This window comes from Plectrocnemia conspersa, unplaced genomic scaffold, assembly GCF_051122295.1.
Source record: "Plectrocnemia conspersa isolate PC_06_02 unplaced genomic scaffold, ASM5112229v1 ptg000008l, whole genome shotgun sequence".
Lineage (NCBI taxonomy): Eukaryota > Metazoa > Arthropoda > Insecta > Trichoptera > Polycentropodidae > Plectrocnemia > Plectrocnemia conspersa.
The window spans coordinates 21,993,647-22,010,121 of NW_028277172.1; the positions used below are offsets into that span (position 1 = coordinate 21,993,647).

General features: G+C 32.2%; 1 protein-coding gene across 4 annotated transcripts in view; it reads left to right on the forward strand.

Annotated features, from left to right (window-relative positions):
- Positions 1-7,174, forward strand: part of hth (Meis homeobox homothorax) — a 533,594-nt gene extending 526,420 nt beyond the window's left edge. For 2 of the 4 annotated variants that reach the window (XM_088189405.1, XM_088189406.1), the window contains 2 exons: positions 5,957-6,150; positions 6,222-7,174. In XM_088189405.1, coding sequence (XP_088045531.1) covers positions 5,957-6,138 — 182 coding nt within the window. In that variant the 3' untranslated portion in view covers positions 6,139-6,150; positions 6,222-7,174. The remainder of the gene's footprint in view (positions 1-5,956; positions 6,151-6,221) is intronic. The other 2 variants (XM_088189407.1, XM_088189408.1) reach the window with 1 other exon arrangement.
- Positions 7,175-16,475: the final 9,301 nt, after the last annotated feature.

Here is a 16,475-nt window from a genome sequence, read left to right on the forward strand (position 1 = left end):
GTCTTGTGTTTCTGTGTGTAGGTACGTGCATGCATATATGGATCTCAGGGGGACGAGAAGGGAGTGATCATTCCTTAGTATGCCCTTGGGACTCTGTGTGATCACTAAAAGCTTTCAAAGCTATTCGCTAGAGTAACTACGAAAGAAAACTCGCCCGGCCCGATTGGCTAGCGCTTATTGAACGCGATTTCATTATTTTACTCTCAGGTTTACACCGCCTCTGCGTTTTAAATTCATTCTATATCATCCGAAAGCTTTGTTTGCAAGACTAATTAAGTATTTATGTGCTTTTAAAGTATATTATATTATTCAATCATAGCGTGTTTATAAAATGGCTGTTGGATATATAATGGAGCATAATAAATATTGTTTGGCGTTGGCTCAAGACATCGGCCACCCCATGGAGCAACCCACCTTCCCGCCCCAACGAGAGGCCATAAAGTTGAAGCCCATCAGCTGTGAGCTAGTAATTGTTTACTGCGCACTAAAGACCATTAGGTGGCAGACAAGGTTTGTTATACTGCCGGCGTCTACCTTGCATAGGAGCGCTTAATAGTCGTAGCTAAGTGGAGCGCTTTCTAACCCTGTTGCGCTAGTTATGTATTATATGCACACTTTTAATTCAGCCTTGATATCGAAGGTGTCGTGTGTGAATTTGGCGCCTGTGCCACCGCTTTGGGGGGTGGTTCGATGAGGTGGTTGCCAAGTCGGCGTCTTCGACTATTTCAGATTTATTGTCGACGTGAGAATGGCCCCAGGCAATTAGTTCCGAGCGGCTAATAGGGAACTTGGGGACCGTTATCTGGCAATAGACCGTAGGAAGGCAGTTTAGCCTCCCTGGTCCGGAGGCTGAAGCTTAATTCGGAACCAGATAACCCTCGGACTGGCCGACCATTCTGCACTTCTGACGCCGAATCAATTGATAATACATATTTATGAATTGGGCTTGAGATGTCACCAATGACAATAAGTTAATCGATTTAAAAGATTTCATTCATTAGCTACAATTAAATCAGAATATTTTTGTGTTGCGCTTAAGCAGCCAATTGGAATTGGGATACAAGTATCCAAATGATGTTTTTTTTTTTAATACATATAAATGTATATGTGTATTTTTTGTTGTTGGCATCCGGTTCCTCCCCATTAGCCGGGGCTCGAACATAAAGGAAGCCGTGCTTCTGCGATTTTTCCGTTGGGCGCCCCCGGTGCCTCCCCCGGTCAGCGCCGGCCCTGCCCGGAGAGTGATGGATAACCCAGAACGGGTCAACGGTTTCGGACATTATTCTCTTTTTCCCTTTTTTCTCTCTCCGCCACCGCCGAAAAAGACCCACCTACAACTAACCGTAACTAACAGCCTCCGTTCGGATGGGTCGCGAATTGCCTCGCTCCGATCCGAAATTTAATTTCGGACATTGTTCATACAATGGCGACTTGGGTGTATAAACGAATTTACGGCGATTCGCATAAATTCGTTGATAATGTAGCTTTATGCTATGCCCGATTATTAATCCTCGTTTGTGCTCACTCCGTCTGTTTGAATACATTAAACTTCTGGTGCATTCGTTGCACGGTTAACATGCACTACAAACGATATATTATTCAAACGGCAATTAGTCATAATGACGCATTGTCTCGGCACTGAACCACAAATGTGTGCACTAGCTCATCTTTAACGAGATTGGCAATATGTGAAACTTAGAATTTCGCTACAATAATCAGAGCTCCAAAAGTGTTCGTCTAGTTATGTTTCAAGACGTCTAAACAAAAAATAATGTTTAGATCTAAAATTTATGTAAGTAAAGACAGTGTGAAACTATTAACAAATCAATCATTTTTTGAGTTGAACATAAGGGTAATTCAGAAACCATAGTTCTAAGCTATGCTGTATACAAGTTTTTTCCATTAACTTTTATATATGTAGAATTACAGTTTTTTTTTTCAATTACGTCTTGCTTTACAATGGCAAAATATTAAATTGATTAAAAACTACTGTTGCGAATTTTTAACTCTTGATTATATATTATAATTAAATGTATAATTACAATAGTGGATTATATATTTCAAAGTAAAAGTATGTTTTACAACTGTATATTTATTTAACCGTTCTAATGCCGCGCGCCTCATGCGGAGCTCAGTCGCTACACGCCCGTAATGTCAAGAGCCACATACGTTGCATATACAGAATCTGTTCCTTATGTTACGAAATAATATAAATTTATCTATGGAGATAAAATATGTATAAAAATATTATTTTTTTAATAAAACAAAAAATAATTTAATATAGCTGCAAATGCACCGGAAATGGCACGCGGAGCCCCTTTTTGGGTTATATAAGAAGTCGTTAACACTTGTCATAAATATTTTTTTAATTCTAAAAATGGCTGGCACTGTGGTCCTGTAGTCCGAAATATATCATGGCATGAAAACGGTTAAATTATTAACCATCTATCGACTAAAATTTAAAAAACATGCTATGCTGCAACTAAGTTTATTTTTACAATTATAAAATATGTATATTTATGTGTTGATTTATTTTTTACTCAGTCTTGATTTTAAAATACACCCATCTCCTGATTTATGCGGTAGATATATTCTTCCCAAACAATGCGTAAAAACTTGGAATAAAACTAAAATTTATTCATCCATATTTTCGCTGCTGTCTTCTAACATTCTAACCATTTTCTTCATAACTGGTTCGAAATCATCATTATAGAAACTGATCAGTGCAATTCCACAATTAGCGAATATATCAATGTTATCTTGAGTATTTTTTTTATTAAAAAATCTGTGATTTTTTATTGATCTTTATTTTTCGTAAATTTTTTGTATATTTCTTCACACTGTGCACAAGTATTTTGAGAGTACGTTCCGTACTTGGATCAATTTTTTACAAGATGTTTTCGAATTTTCTGGCCATGTGAAGAGCTTAATCTTTTTTTCAGTAAATAATGATAATTTGCCTGATTCACTGAGGGATTCAATTTCACTTTCATGATCTGATTCAGATATGCTTAACTAATTCATCTTCTGTTCATTAATATTTAAGTATTTAAATCCTTCTCTTTTCAATGATTTTGACAAATTATTAATTTGAGGAAATTTATTATTTCTTAATGTAGAGTACGCTCGGGATAAGGATTCCGGTTTGTTATTGTGTGCGTGAACTGTGTGGCTTAAAACAATTTCGCTCAGAATATTTAATTTTTTTATTTTAAAAGAAAATATATGTTTATTTAACATACATACATCTGAGCTAAGTTGGAAATTTCAACGGATAATTAAAAATATATTATATAATCGGAGAAACCAGATATTGATGTCATTAATTAAATATTTGCAAAATTCAAAATCTTTCACTAGTCAAAAAAATAATGAAGTCTTTAGCTATTCTTCAAAAGCAAAAAGATATAAAATGGGAAAGAAATTATTCACAGATTGCTTAATGGCTCGACGATTCTATTAAATCATTAGAATTCATTGAATAAATTAAAAAATTATCATTGGCGCAACGATAAGAATAATAACTTTTTTAAGCCTTACAGAGAATAGTGTAAAAAAACCAACAACATACGGATTAATGAAAAAAAAATTAAAATATTTTAATCCACGGGTAAGAGAACAAATATCTTACAGTGTATATTAGAAGCCTTGATATCAATTAACCCAGATATGCCCAAGAAATTTTGTTCTCTTAAAATTTAATTTATAAATAAAAAACAGTGGCATGAGTTTAGTGACCTACCCATGGGACAGTGGGCATATCTGGGTTAAACCAATATCAACACAAAATTATTTAAAATAAATCACTAGAGAAGATCGAACTTCTGTGCCACATTGCACTTTAATGACGAATACCAGCGTTTACGAACCAGCGACTGTCCTTAAAAGAGAAAGCGAGACAACGAAGTACACGCTACATCGCTTCTCCCTCTCATATATATGTACACGAACACAATAACAAACCGGCATCCTTATCCCGAGCGTACTCTAACGACAATATATTTTACAACCATTAAAAATATATATAAAAAAATACATTTTTCTTACCGCATTAATCGGGAGATGGGTGTACATATTTTGAGCTTTTAAATTAAATTAATATTACAGTAGTAGATTTTATACATTACAACAATAATAAAAATGAGCATGTTGTACAAAAAATAGGAATTTCGCTATAAGTTCAACTAAAAATTGCTACTTTAAAAATTTATAAAATCGAGACCAAAACTCTACTTTAACCATACCATCCTTAATTTGATAAATAATAATAATATTTACCTGATATTTATTGTAATTTATAAAGCAAAAAATTAAAAATAATATTATATGATCTTTGAAATTAAAATTTGAATGGGTCACATTATACCCCAGTATGAAAAAATTGCGCAACAAAATAAATGGTCAATAACTATTTAATTAAACTATTTTTGTCAATATTTAGTTATAAACGATAATAACAAAACGAATTTATTTTTTCATCATATATTTACAAAACTATTTGATAGATTATAAAAATATTTTTAGGTAAAAATATAACTAAGAATTTAATCTTAAAACAATATTTTATTAAAATAACATCTAATCGTGTATTTAGGCTCATTATAACTACTGACATTTTAATAAAATTACTGAATGAAATAAAAAAAATGGTCAGTAACTATATAATGAGACTGTTATTACTAATTAATAAATATAAATGATTTTTGACAATCACCACAACGAAAATATTAAAACTAATTTATTTTTGCATCACATATGTACGTACTTATAAAACTATTCAATGTAATATTTGTATTAAAATATTTTAATTAGATTTTTACGTCAAAATAAAACAATTGATCATTGTTCCGACTTTTTAATTAAATTACTTAATAAAACTAAAAAAATTACACACCTAAGTTAAATGGCCAGTAACTCTTCAATGAAACTATTTTTACTATTTTTAAATAAGATCATATATTAATTATAAACGGTCAGTTACTATTTGACGATCACCACAGTGACAATTTATTTTAGTATCACATATGTATATAAATACTACTTAAAAAACTATTTAATGGATTGTGTATGATTTTTGTGATAAAATATTTTAATTAGATCAAAATATAACTAAGCATTTAATTAAAAAATAAAATTTTATTAAAAAACAAACCATTGACTTAAATTAGTTTTTTATATAAAAAATAGAAAAAAAATTATAAGTACTTACAATTCAATACTAATAAGATTGTTTTAAATATATATGTATATCGTGTACCTACTACCACTTTATATCAGGTATAGCTTTTTTCTTGTATATCGTTTATAGTATACATATTTATATGCGATGTACGTACACTCCCCTTATATAGCGTATATCTTGTGCGCCAAAAGGAAATGAGCACAATGATATGTATGCGATTGGAAAAGCGGTTTTGGCTAGGAAGCTGCTGGACCACAGGAAATGCGGCGGCCATTTCTTCCTCTGGACCACCCCCAGAAATCCACCCTTGCTTTCTCGATAAGATCCGAGGGTCTTTTGCTCGATATTTCCAAAACGTATATTGCTTTGTCAACATTTTTGATCCGCTCCTAATAATTGTACAATAATTTGTACTCTCTCAAGGATAGGGCGTGTGCGCTCGGTACGATTCGGATATCTTTTCACCATTCAGTAGTTTTCCAGTCTGGTCCTTCCTTCTCCCGTAACCCCCCGGCGTCCTTTATTGCTTCCTGTTATCCCAGTAACGGTTCCGTGGCCCTTGATAGAGAACCGTGCAGTGGTAATAACTCTCGTAAATCAATGGACCGTGCCGGATAATGGGCATTCTTATGGTTGGCGGGAGAGACAAGAATAAAAAAAAATAGGAAAACAGATTTATTAGGGCGAAAAGCTTCGAATCGGAAGGCTGATCTTTAACGTGTATTAGTTTGTTTTCGACCTTCTAAATTCACCACCAGCATAGCTTAATTTTAGTGACGTATCCTTTTGCAGTTTTTCCACACGCGGGTCCCAGTGGAGCTTACAGTCCTGATGCAACAATGGGCTACATGATGGACGGACAGGCTCAAATGATGCATCGTCCTCCGACTGATGCTGCTTTCCACCAAGGATACGCGCATTATCCACCGGCCGAATACTATGGACATCATATTTAATTGGAGCTAAATGTAAGTATTTTTTATTATATTGATTTTAAATATATTATAAGCAATAGCTAATATTTTGATTATTTCCGCAGATCAACTGATAATTCTACCAATCGATAATCTTCAAACATCTCATCAGGTACTTCCATGGAGAAGTATACGCATCCGGAATCAATCCGGATATTAAAAAAAACAAACATTCTCCTCCAGTGCCCCGAAAAGTTGAATTGAAACGAAATATCATTCATGTGATTCGCCCATTGTACAAAAAAAAGTGTAAAATATATATATCTTTTATCGAATTGTGTTTGCGTGTGTGATTTTGACCTGTAATGTGATCGTGGCTTAAACTAATAGCATGATGATAACGCAGCATCTAAAATTAAATAAGATTACTTCAAAATGGAACACAAATTTCGAAGACGGATACAACGAAGAGAGAACCACGGTTCAGTGACAAACGGAACTTTAAATGTGATCCTTCGCTGAAAAAAAATGTATACGATAACTTACGATTTTTTAATTGTGAAAATGATACGGACTGCTAAGGACATTTTCACCTGATACGATAAAAAGTGACTTAAATAAATAAAATTTGTACACAAATTGTAAACGAGAGGTGCAATTCTGTCGATACACTTTTCGCGCAACAAAATCGGGGAAGATAAAACGCGTTCTCCAAAAAATATATATAGTATGAATGTATGATACGTCGAAGGGCGCGATTTTGTGCTTTGATCGAAAAGTGTACCGACACACTAAATTTAAGAATCCTAACAAGAATGAAACAATGTTAAAATATTAATACGACTATGTAATATTATTTGTAAAGGTGTGTTTTTTTTTTAGTTAATGGCATATTAAATGTAAATCGCAAAAACCCCTCGACCCCCAAAATCCTGAATATATAAATTAAAAGATAAAATAAAATAACAAGAGTTTAAATTAATTTAGTATGGATAAATGCTACAGTAAATTTAAGTGATACTTGACTTAGATGTAAGTATTGTGTATAAATTATGAAAAATTAAAGATCTAGGGAAAATAATTATTATGGCGTATGAAAAAAAAATAGGAAAAGGGACAAAATGAAAACATTTTTAGCGAAAGCTTAATTCAACCTCGAACTGTCGGCTCTTTTGGCCGATCAGTCGTGCACTTGTACATAAATTAAAAGGTCAAAATGAAACATGAACAAAGCAGTTTTGAGACAATTCGACGAACGGGACGAAAACTAAAAAAAAATTAGATGAGAAAATTAATTGTGTAAGCTTTGTATACGTAAATGTTCAAAAAAGTTTTCGTTCAGAGTATTCGATTAATGTAGCACCACTGTGATGTTTAATAATTGCGTTTATACGAGATTGCATATTTTTAACCCCATCCCCCCGAAATCATTTTACACCCACTTGTATGCAAATATACGTAATAAAAGTTAAAATCTACTATCGCAGACCACTTGTTAACTTTAAGACGTCGATATTAATGCCGATTGTTGTGTTCTACATTAGCATTTCTCGTTCATGGATACATATGTATTATATAACGATATGCATACTGTGAGATAGTCGAAGGAAGTGTGTTTGATGAGTGAATCTGTGTGTGTGTGTTATGAGAAATCAGATTCATCGCATATGTATAATTTATTTTTATTTAACATACTTCAACGTCACTTTTCTTAAAAGACTGCAATATTTATTAATAATGGGCAATAATAAATTATTTTTTTAATATATGACATATGCATTGATGTATGTATGTATGTGCATTTTATGTGTATATATTGTAAATGCTAATGTAGAATAGGAACAATTTATACATATATATATATATATTTAATATACTGAAATTGAGTATACCAAACCTTGCATCGTACACCCATACACACACATCATTATTTTTTAAGTGTTACAATTTCGAGTGTGATATACGTATATATTATACATATATTTAAAGAACGAGATGCATCTATTTAATTTTTGTTTAAATAAAAACGTGATATTATTAAATAATTGCTTCTTATCTTGTCTTCTCGATGCACTCACAGTATACAAAAAAATAAATATATTTACGGTGAAAAGTCATACGTTTTTCCCTTTAAAGTCTACGTATATAATTAACGTTTTATGAGTTACTGACATGGACGTTTATTTACTATGTGATTTTTTTTAAAAAGACACTATGCAATATCGTTGATGGGAATCAACAGAATCTGAATATACTACATCTGAGATACGAGAGAAAAAAGACCAAGACAATCAAATTGTATACGATTGACAAATCATTTCGCTTCTAGTTTTGCAACGGCGATGTGTTTAATTTTTTGTGCAACAGTTTTTTATATGTGTAGACTTTATTGTTCACTTACAGGGTACTGATTATACGAGCGTAATAAAAAAATGATATATACATATATATATTTTAAAAATGATATTATTTAATTTTGTAAAATTTTATCAAAATGAAATTACGACGAGAGTGACAGAAAATCTATTGTATCCACACATTCTAAATTTTTTCGATTGCATTTCCTGAAATCACATAGTAAATTTGTGTTTTGTGTCATTTCAATACCATCACGAGTCTATCACACGTTTCTCACCTTCTAATGATGAAATTTCACGTTGTATAAAAATTCATCATAAGCCTTATTCAATGTATACGATAAACGAAAATCAATTTTGTTTGCAAACGCGATGGTTTTCGTCTTACCTGCGCGAAATACGAAGAGAAAACTCACAGAAAAATATTAGAAAAAAAGTCTAATATTATATTATATATTATATATGTTTACACTTTATTGAAATGTATAGGTATATTCAAATGTACGTTCAGGTTGCTTAGAAAATTGTTTTGTATATGTATACAAATTTGGTTCATTCTTTATATTGCGTTTACTATAATTATACTTTCTTCCACTTATAGCGAATCAATGCGACAGCGAATCTATAGTTAATTTATTTATTGATTTCCTTCGTTCGTATAGTTCGATTTTAATGAAATGAAAACATATCAATGTATACAAAAATATTTTATTTCAATCAGTGAGAGGTTAACGCAACCGGAATTTTAATAAATCATTATTTAATTTATTTTTAATCTATTCGAAACCTTGCGAAAATAAAATATTTATTAAATTCCAAAATTCCGATTGCGATGACCGCTTAATTATGGATCAAACACTTTTTTGTTGATAAGTTGACCCTTGTACATTGTATTGATTTTTATATCGCGTCTGTTTCTCGTTGGTTAAATTGTATTATATTTTCATATTGTTTTATTTTGTAATTATGTAATATATTATAAAAATATAATAACGAATCATTTTAAACGATTTTTTTCTCTGAACTATCAAAGAATCAAATTTTAAGTACTACAACACAAATTAAGCAAAACTTTTTAATTTAAAATAAACAGAGAAAAAAATCGCGTAAATGAAAAGTTAAGTTATTATATTCTTCATTATTATTGAATGGAAAACCGACGATATGTATATATCGACGAAATATATGTATGAATTTTTTATCCAACATTTAAGATAATTAGTGCATATGCTATAAACTTACCTCTATACTGAATTTAATTAATTATTATATATAAATAATGAAATATATTATTATTGATTGATTATTAAGTGATTTAATTAATGAAAATGGAGAAGGATGTTGCGCGGGAGAGCTTGAGTCCTCTGTATAGTGTTTTTTTTTTTTTTTGAATGATGGATTAATGAAATTTGTCAGCATTATGAATGCTACATCTTGTGTAAAAAATTATTAAAAAAAAATATTAAAAAATAAATGCGTTTCATTTAATTCCTTTTTTAAAGAAAAAATATTTAAATAAAAGTAAATGGTATGTAGTGCATGCAGTGTACTGTTGATCGATGTATTTCGTTAGAATGTGCCTCGTCGGAGGGTAAGGGCTGCTTTTGGGGGAGGAAGTGAACCTTCTACCCTACGAAGGTTGACAAATGGGCCGGCAGCTGTATCGCGCGCGCCCAGCGAGATGGAATTGCAACTTTAGTTAAGGATAAAAGGGAAAGGGCCTCGCCTCGTCTTTCAGGGCTTTTCTAACACAAACACAATTTTTTTATAGTGCGAACAAAGCCTTTTTTCATATACTTTTCACTGAAATTTCAACAACCAAAATGCGGTAAAATAAATAAAATAATATTTAATTTCTGACACATAGGTAAGAACAAAAAAGTTGAAGACGATACAGTTTTTTTAAGAATATAATTAATATAATCAAATAATAATTTAAAAAAACGGTTTTTCAATTTTAAATTAAGTCCGTTTCAATCTGATATTAATAATGATGTCTTTAGATACACAAAAGTTTAGGATATTCGATTTCGGACCGGAAAAAGCAAAGATCCATTAAGTCGAGAGTCCTCGTATTCGATTCAATTTTCGATTGCATCTTGCAATTACAATGAGGCGAGACTTGGAAATGATCATGAAGGCAGACGAAAATGGCATAGCTATAGGGAGGAGCGTCAAAGGGAGGGTGAGGAGTCGCAGTCGACGTTGAGTAATGACGCGCCGCGAAGGCCTAGGGCGTCTGATAACAACGAGGGTCTGCAGAATTAGTGTCACAGGCTCTGATGCTGTATGTGTGAGTGTATTTTAAACACGTTCGTCAAACTCACCTTCATATTGCCTTATCGCAAAGGTGGATTTGGGAATGGGAGTTTCGTGGATCGAATGTTTCTAAAACGATAAGTACTTACTAGGCCAGTGATGGAGAACCTATGACACAATCTTGGCCCAATAACAGTTGTCTGTGTTGACTGATTTTAGTCAAAAACCGAAGTGTCTCACAAATAAAAAATATTTGATAATGTTAGAATCAGTGATAATGAGTTCATCAGGGAACGTAATATGTAAGATTAATTTAAAAAATCCGCAACGAAAGCAATGATCTGTTTAAAGGTGTGTCATATTTTTACAAAAAGTTGATTTTAACCAGGACTTTTTTGATTTTTTTTTTTTGAGTAAATGTTTAACTCTAAGTTTAAAAATGAAAGAAAATTCCAGTTATTTCTCAACCGCCGGTTCTAATAAAAATACTCCAAAACAATAACAGAAACGACGACAGAAAATATTGGTGCAAGTGGATGATTCTGAATCATCTCAAATCTGATCTAGAGGAGCAAAGCCGATCTCAAAACGATTGGCCGAATTGCTAGTCATTAGATGAAAAGAAACGATTTTGAACATACCCCAAAGAAAAGTTGGATGCACACTTAGCAGATGTTGAAACTTTTGGAACTGCAACGACGCTTGGAATGAAAATTTCCAAAAATTAGGCCACCAATTAAATCACATAACAATTTTTAACGCTGCACACAAAGCAGCGTTAAAAAATATTTCTGAAGCTGAAAAAAAAGAATAGTATGAATTTTTTTATAAATTATTACCTCGCGATAAGTAATAAAATGCCTCTACCTGCCCCCTACTCCACCTCTTAAATGACATCTCTGCGCGTACCGTTTATTAAGACTTTTTATAGCAATATTACAATAAATGAGAATCGAACGAAGCATATCTAAACCGAATTTTGACCAATAGGATAGCGCAAAAAACAATTATCACTTCTCAGAAGTCAAAAATTCACGTCAAAAGCAATAAAATCGTGTCAGCGCCGTCGCAGTGGGAACGCTCGGTAACGAGCGTTCGGTAACGAGCGTTCACGATTTTATTGCTTTTGACGTGGATTTTTGACTTCTGAGAAGTGATAATTGTTTTTGCGCCCTCCTATTGACCAAAATTCGATTTGAATACACTTTGACCAATACTCTCATATCAGAAGTTCGTTGTAATGTCGGTAAGGATAGCTATAATATTTTTAAAACATTGTGTAATATCGTTGTGCAGATTATGGAACAATATATGAGTCGGTACTTCTTCTTCCGCTTATTTTCCCCTCAGACATAGTAAAGAAATGAGTTCTGACACCTTTTTTGTTTAAAAAAATTTGTAGTGAACTGCTAATGTTCATTTATCTGCGATTTGTATAGTACTTTGTAGAAATTATTTATTGTAGATAAGAATCTGGAAAACTTTTCTTCATAGATCATAGATTGCATATTTATGCACTGAACTTAAAATTACAAAGTTTTGCCAAAAGCATTAACGCAATGTTTAGATACATAAAAGTAAACTTGAAATTTTTAAACGAGATATAGAGACGTATTTTTCTCAAGTAAAATAGTATTTCGAGAAGGCCAGCAAAATTATACAAAATAAAATGGAGACCATGCATAATAATGACCGGCAAATTTTAGTTGATCAGTTTGGTAAAAGATTTAATCAATTTCAAAGCTTGGAACAAATAGATTTAATTAATTAAGTATCCGGATGTAGTAGTGTACAAGTACTTTGGAATTAAATTGTTGTCAATGGATGCAAATTAATGATTTGGATATGCAACTTGCAGAATTTAAAGATAGCATCTGGGCTCAAGAGTTTGCTGACTTGCGATCCAAACTTGAGAGTCTTGGAAAAAATCGTTTAGAATATGAAGAAGACTGCCACTGCAAACAATAAATTTTGAGTGCCTGTGAACTGATTACAGGACACTTAAAAATCTTTCCTCACAATTTTACCAATTACATACTTTTTTTAGACACTCATCCCTCAATTTACGCGGTAGATACGTTCCAGAAAACCGCGTAAATCAAAGCATAGAATAAAATTTGTTAAAAAAACACAATTGAATAGTATTCAAGTGTTCTTTTTAACGATTTTTGTTAAATGAGCAAAATCTTCTGCAACACACTTTAAAAATAACCCAGACCAAACTGCATGAGCAGTGTGAGAGGTTCCAGACGTAGGTCAAGTGCAAGAAGTGGAAATAAACTCTTAACTCATGCGTTTGTATATCGTTGCGTTACACATGTGAAACCAAATATGTTTGACTTAAGTATTTAAAAAATAAATAAATTCTCAACCGCGTAAAACAGAGGGATAAGGGTACGAATCTTCAATTAAAAATATAGCAAATGCAATTCTGTAATAAAATAGTTTATATTTTAACATAAATAACTAAATTAATAATATCTCTAGATGTGACACGAGTTAAGATAAGACACACTTAACTCAAAAGTTTTGCCACCACTGCTAAGCTATGATGTTCTGATAATGTTAGGTAAAGCTAATGTAAAGCATATATTTATATCATTACTATTAAAGTACTATTATTATAGTTAAATGTCGAAATTGTATTTTTATGCACAAAGGAATTTTTTGCAACTTTTATTACTAATTTATATGTAATTTATTCTAGCTAATTGACTGCTAGCTTTCATAGTTAAAATATTTATAAACAATATGCCAAATCGTCTACAATTATTTTGAGCAGAAATTCGATTTAATTATGTATTTGGAAATTAGCTTATCGAGTTGAATTTTACAGTATGTAGGTTATGTTTAAGCATATGTTTAAAGACTTTTAATAAAAAATGTCGAAATAGGTCTAATAAGTTGGGTTAGGGGGAGAAATAACTACCTTTAGTTAAGATTGACTGATACTTCAAATCTACTGATGAGATTTGAAAAAATGCCGAGGATTTCAGGAATGTGTATTTGTGAAACATTTGATAAAGAAATAAATATTGACAGCCCATAAAAGGAAGTGTATGCAGTCGAGACCTGCCAAAAAACATGCATCTAACATGCATTAAAAGGCTCAATCAATACAAAAGCTGGATTGTTTTGGATTGAGGAAGAATGACGCACTCGGATGAGAGTGAAATAAATTTATACAGGTCAGTTATACAGGTCGTCAAGGTGGCGATAGATACAGTGGAAAATAGCACTAGGCAACTCTGCGAAATTTAGATCTGGGATTGCTTCTTATATTTCGGAATGGAAGGTATTCATTTCATCGACGGAACAATGAATTTTGGGTTGAAAAACTGTCTGATTTTTTTGCTGTTAAAATGTTTACGTATCTAATTGTTATAAGAATGCTAATATTTATAAAAAAATATGTGAATGCGGCAGAGAATTTTTGACTAAGAATATTCAGGAATATATCATAGTTTTATTGCTTCTTGTATTCGCAATTTTCAAAATAATATTAATATCAAATTTGTCGATGAAGTATGCGCCATCTGTATAATATAGTCCATATTTCCCGTTCGCGATTTGATTAATAATTGGCTGAATCGTCATATCCGATACGTCGGATTTAATCGCCAGAACTGCATCGCTCTAAGCCGTGAAAACATCCGAAACGTGTCTCGGGGTCTAATTCGGTCTCGCAAATATTTCGCTTAATTACCGGGCGGGTGCGGGCCGCGTATTTATGGCATCTGGGAAGATCGTTACCTGGTTCTCTCCTTACGCAAAACTTAAATTAGCCAATAAACCTGTCAGGCGCGGGCCCGGCTCTTCCCGGAGGTAAATACGATTCTCTGTTTATAATTAGTTTATATAAGTTGATACAGGTGGCGCGCAATTGGGAATTTATGCGCGAATCCGACTCGGCTCCACCTAATCTCATTACTCGCCTATAATTCCGCCGTGTTATTGCCTCACAACCGCCATCGGAAAACATGCCTGTGCCATATACTATAAATATAAATTCATTTTGCCATACCTATACGCACATCGGTGATTCGTTTTTGATTTGCGGCAGAAAAATAATCGGTGGAGTGCGGCAAAAGTGCGAAATTTTTTACCACATATATCACCCTTGGAAAAACAGCCTGAATTTTTAAAATTACTTCTCAAAAGCCGCAAACTCTGTACTTTTTTATTCACTAAGATTTTTATACCAATATTAAAAACGCATAATATTATTTATATCATATTAATTTACCTTTGGTAAGTCACACTCGCATTTAAAGTACTTTTCATAGTCGCGTAATGATGACTAATTAACTTTAGATTCTAGAAATCTTGGGAGAATGCCTGATAGTTATGCACAATTTTTTTTGTCATATGCAAAACATCTTCCTATTGTTTGTTTGCTTACGAAATCTTCAACATTTTCTCAACCCTCTTTGAAAGCTTTGTGCCACCTAGAACAAATAATCCATAAGCTGTGTTTTGACATAATTTGATAGCATAACTTTGTTCGATATTTTACTTTTATCATAAACGTATTGACGTATAAAAATACTACCATAGACAAATAGAGATAGCGCAGCACTGATTTTATAAATTAATTTCATATAAATATCAGTGGCGTACGGTGGGTGTTAATATGGGGTGTGCTATAAAATTTTTAAAAAAACGTACATTTTTTCATTTTTATTAGCCGAGCTTTTTTCTATATATATATAAATAAATAAATAAACATAAACTTATAATTATTTATATATAAAATCTAATCTTCTTTTTTTGATCATAAATTTTTCTATCACGCTGTCATAAAAAGTGCTCTTCTTTTTAATATCCATAAGGATCCCTTTTTCTATTGAAATCAAGCTAAGGCCACATAGCCTTTCTTGGCCTTGGGTACTTCGATAACAATTATTAATTCGTTTCAGAGCAGAAAATGAACGTTCTGCTGAAGCAGTACTGCTTGGAAGAGTTAATATTAGTTTGCCTAATTTATCTATTTCCTGAAAACCTGACTCAAGATTATTTGTGTTCATAAATTGTACAAGCTCGTGAACAGATTTCTCTGCAAATTCAGGTAAATGATAAAGAACAGCAAGCTCATTTTTTTTAACTTATATAATCAAATAATGTCCCATAGAATTGTTGCAGTTTGGTAAGTAATTCATTTGGAAATTTTCCTTTATATTGCTCATATTTTTCTTTCTCCAGAAGGTGAAAATATTCCAATTTGGACATTGAAGAAAAACGGTATTCAATTTGTTTACATATATTATCAACTATTGTATTAAATAGTTGGCTAAACGCGTGCTTTTCTTTAACAAGCAAATCATTACTCAGTCTTGGATAATTTTCTTCCGTTACATAAGAATCCCATAATGTTTCATAATTATTTTCCTGTTCATGTCTCAGTTGTTGCAAAATTTCGGTAACTTTCTTACAGCAATATAATTTGTCAAAAGATTTGGATTGTAAAATGTTGTATAACCATAATCCAAAAAGGTTTGAAAATATGTGGAGAAGTTTTTTTGTTTCAAAATCTTCCAAAAAGCTAAGAAAACCTCGTGCTTTTATTACAGTGTCGGGGTCCATAGTTCACAATTTTTCACGACGTCTCGAAAAAAGTCCGTAAATTCATTTCTGTATTTTTGCACTGTGTTACTTAACCGTGATGTGTAATTCCATCTTGTAGGTGTAACAGAAGGAAGTCTTCTATCTACAAACTCTTGTAAAGCAAGGCCATGAAAGGCTATATGGCCTTAGCTTGATTTC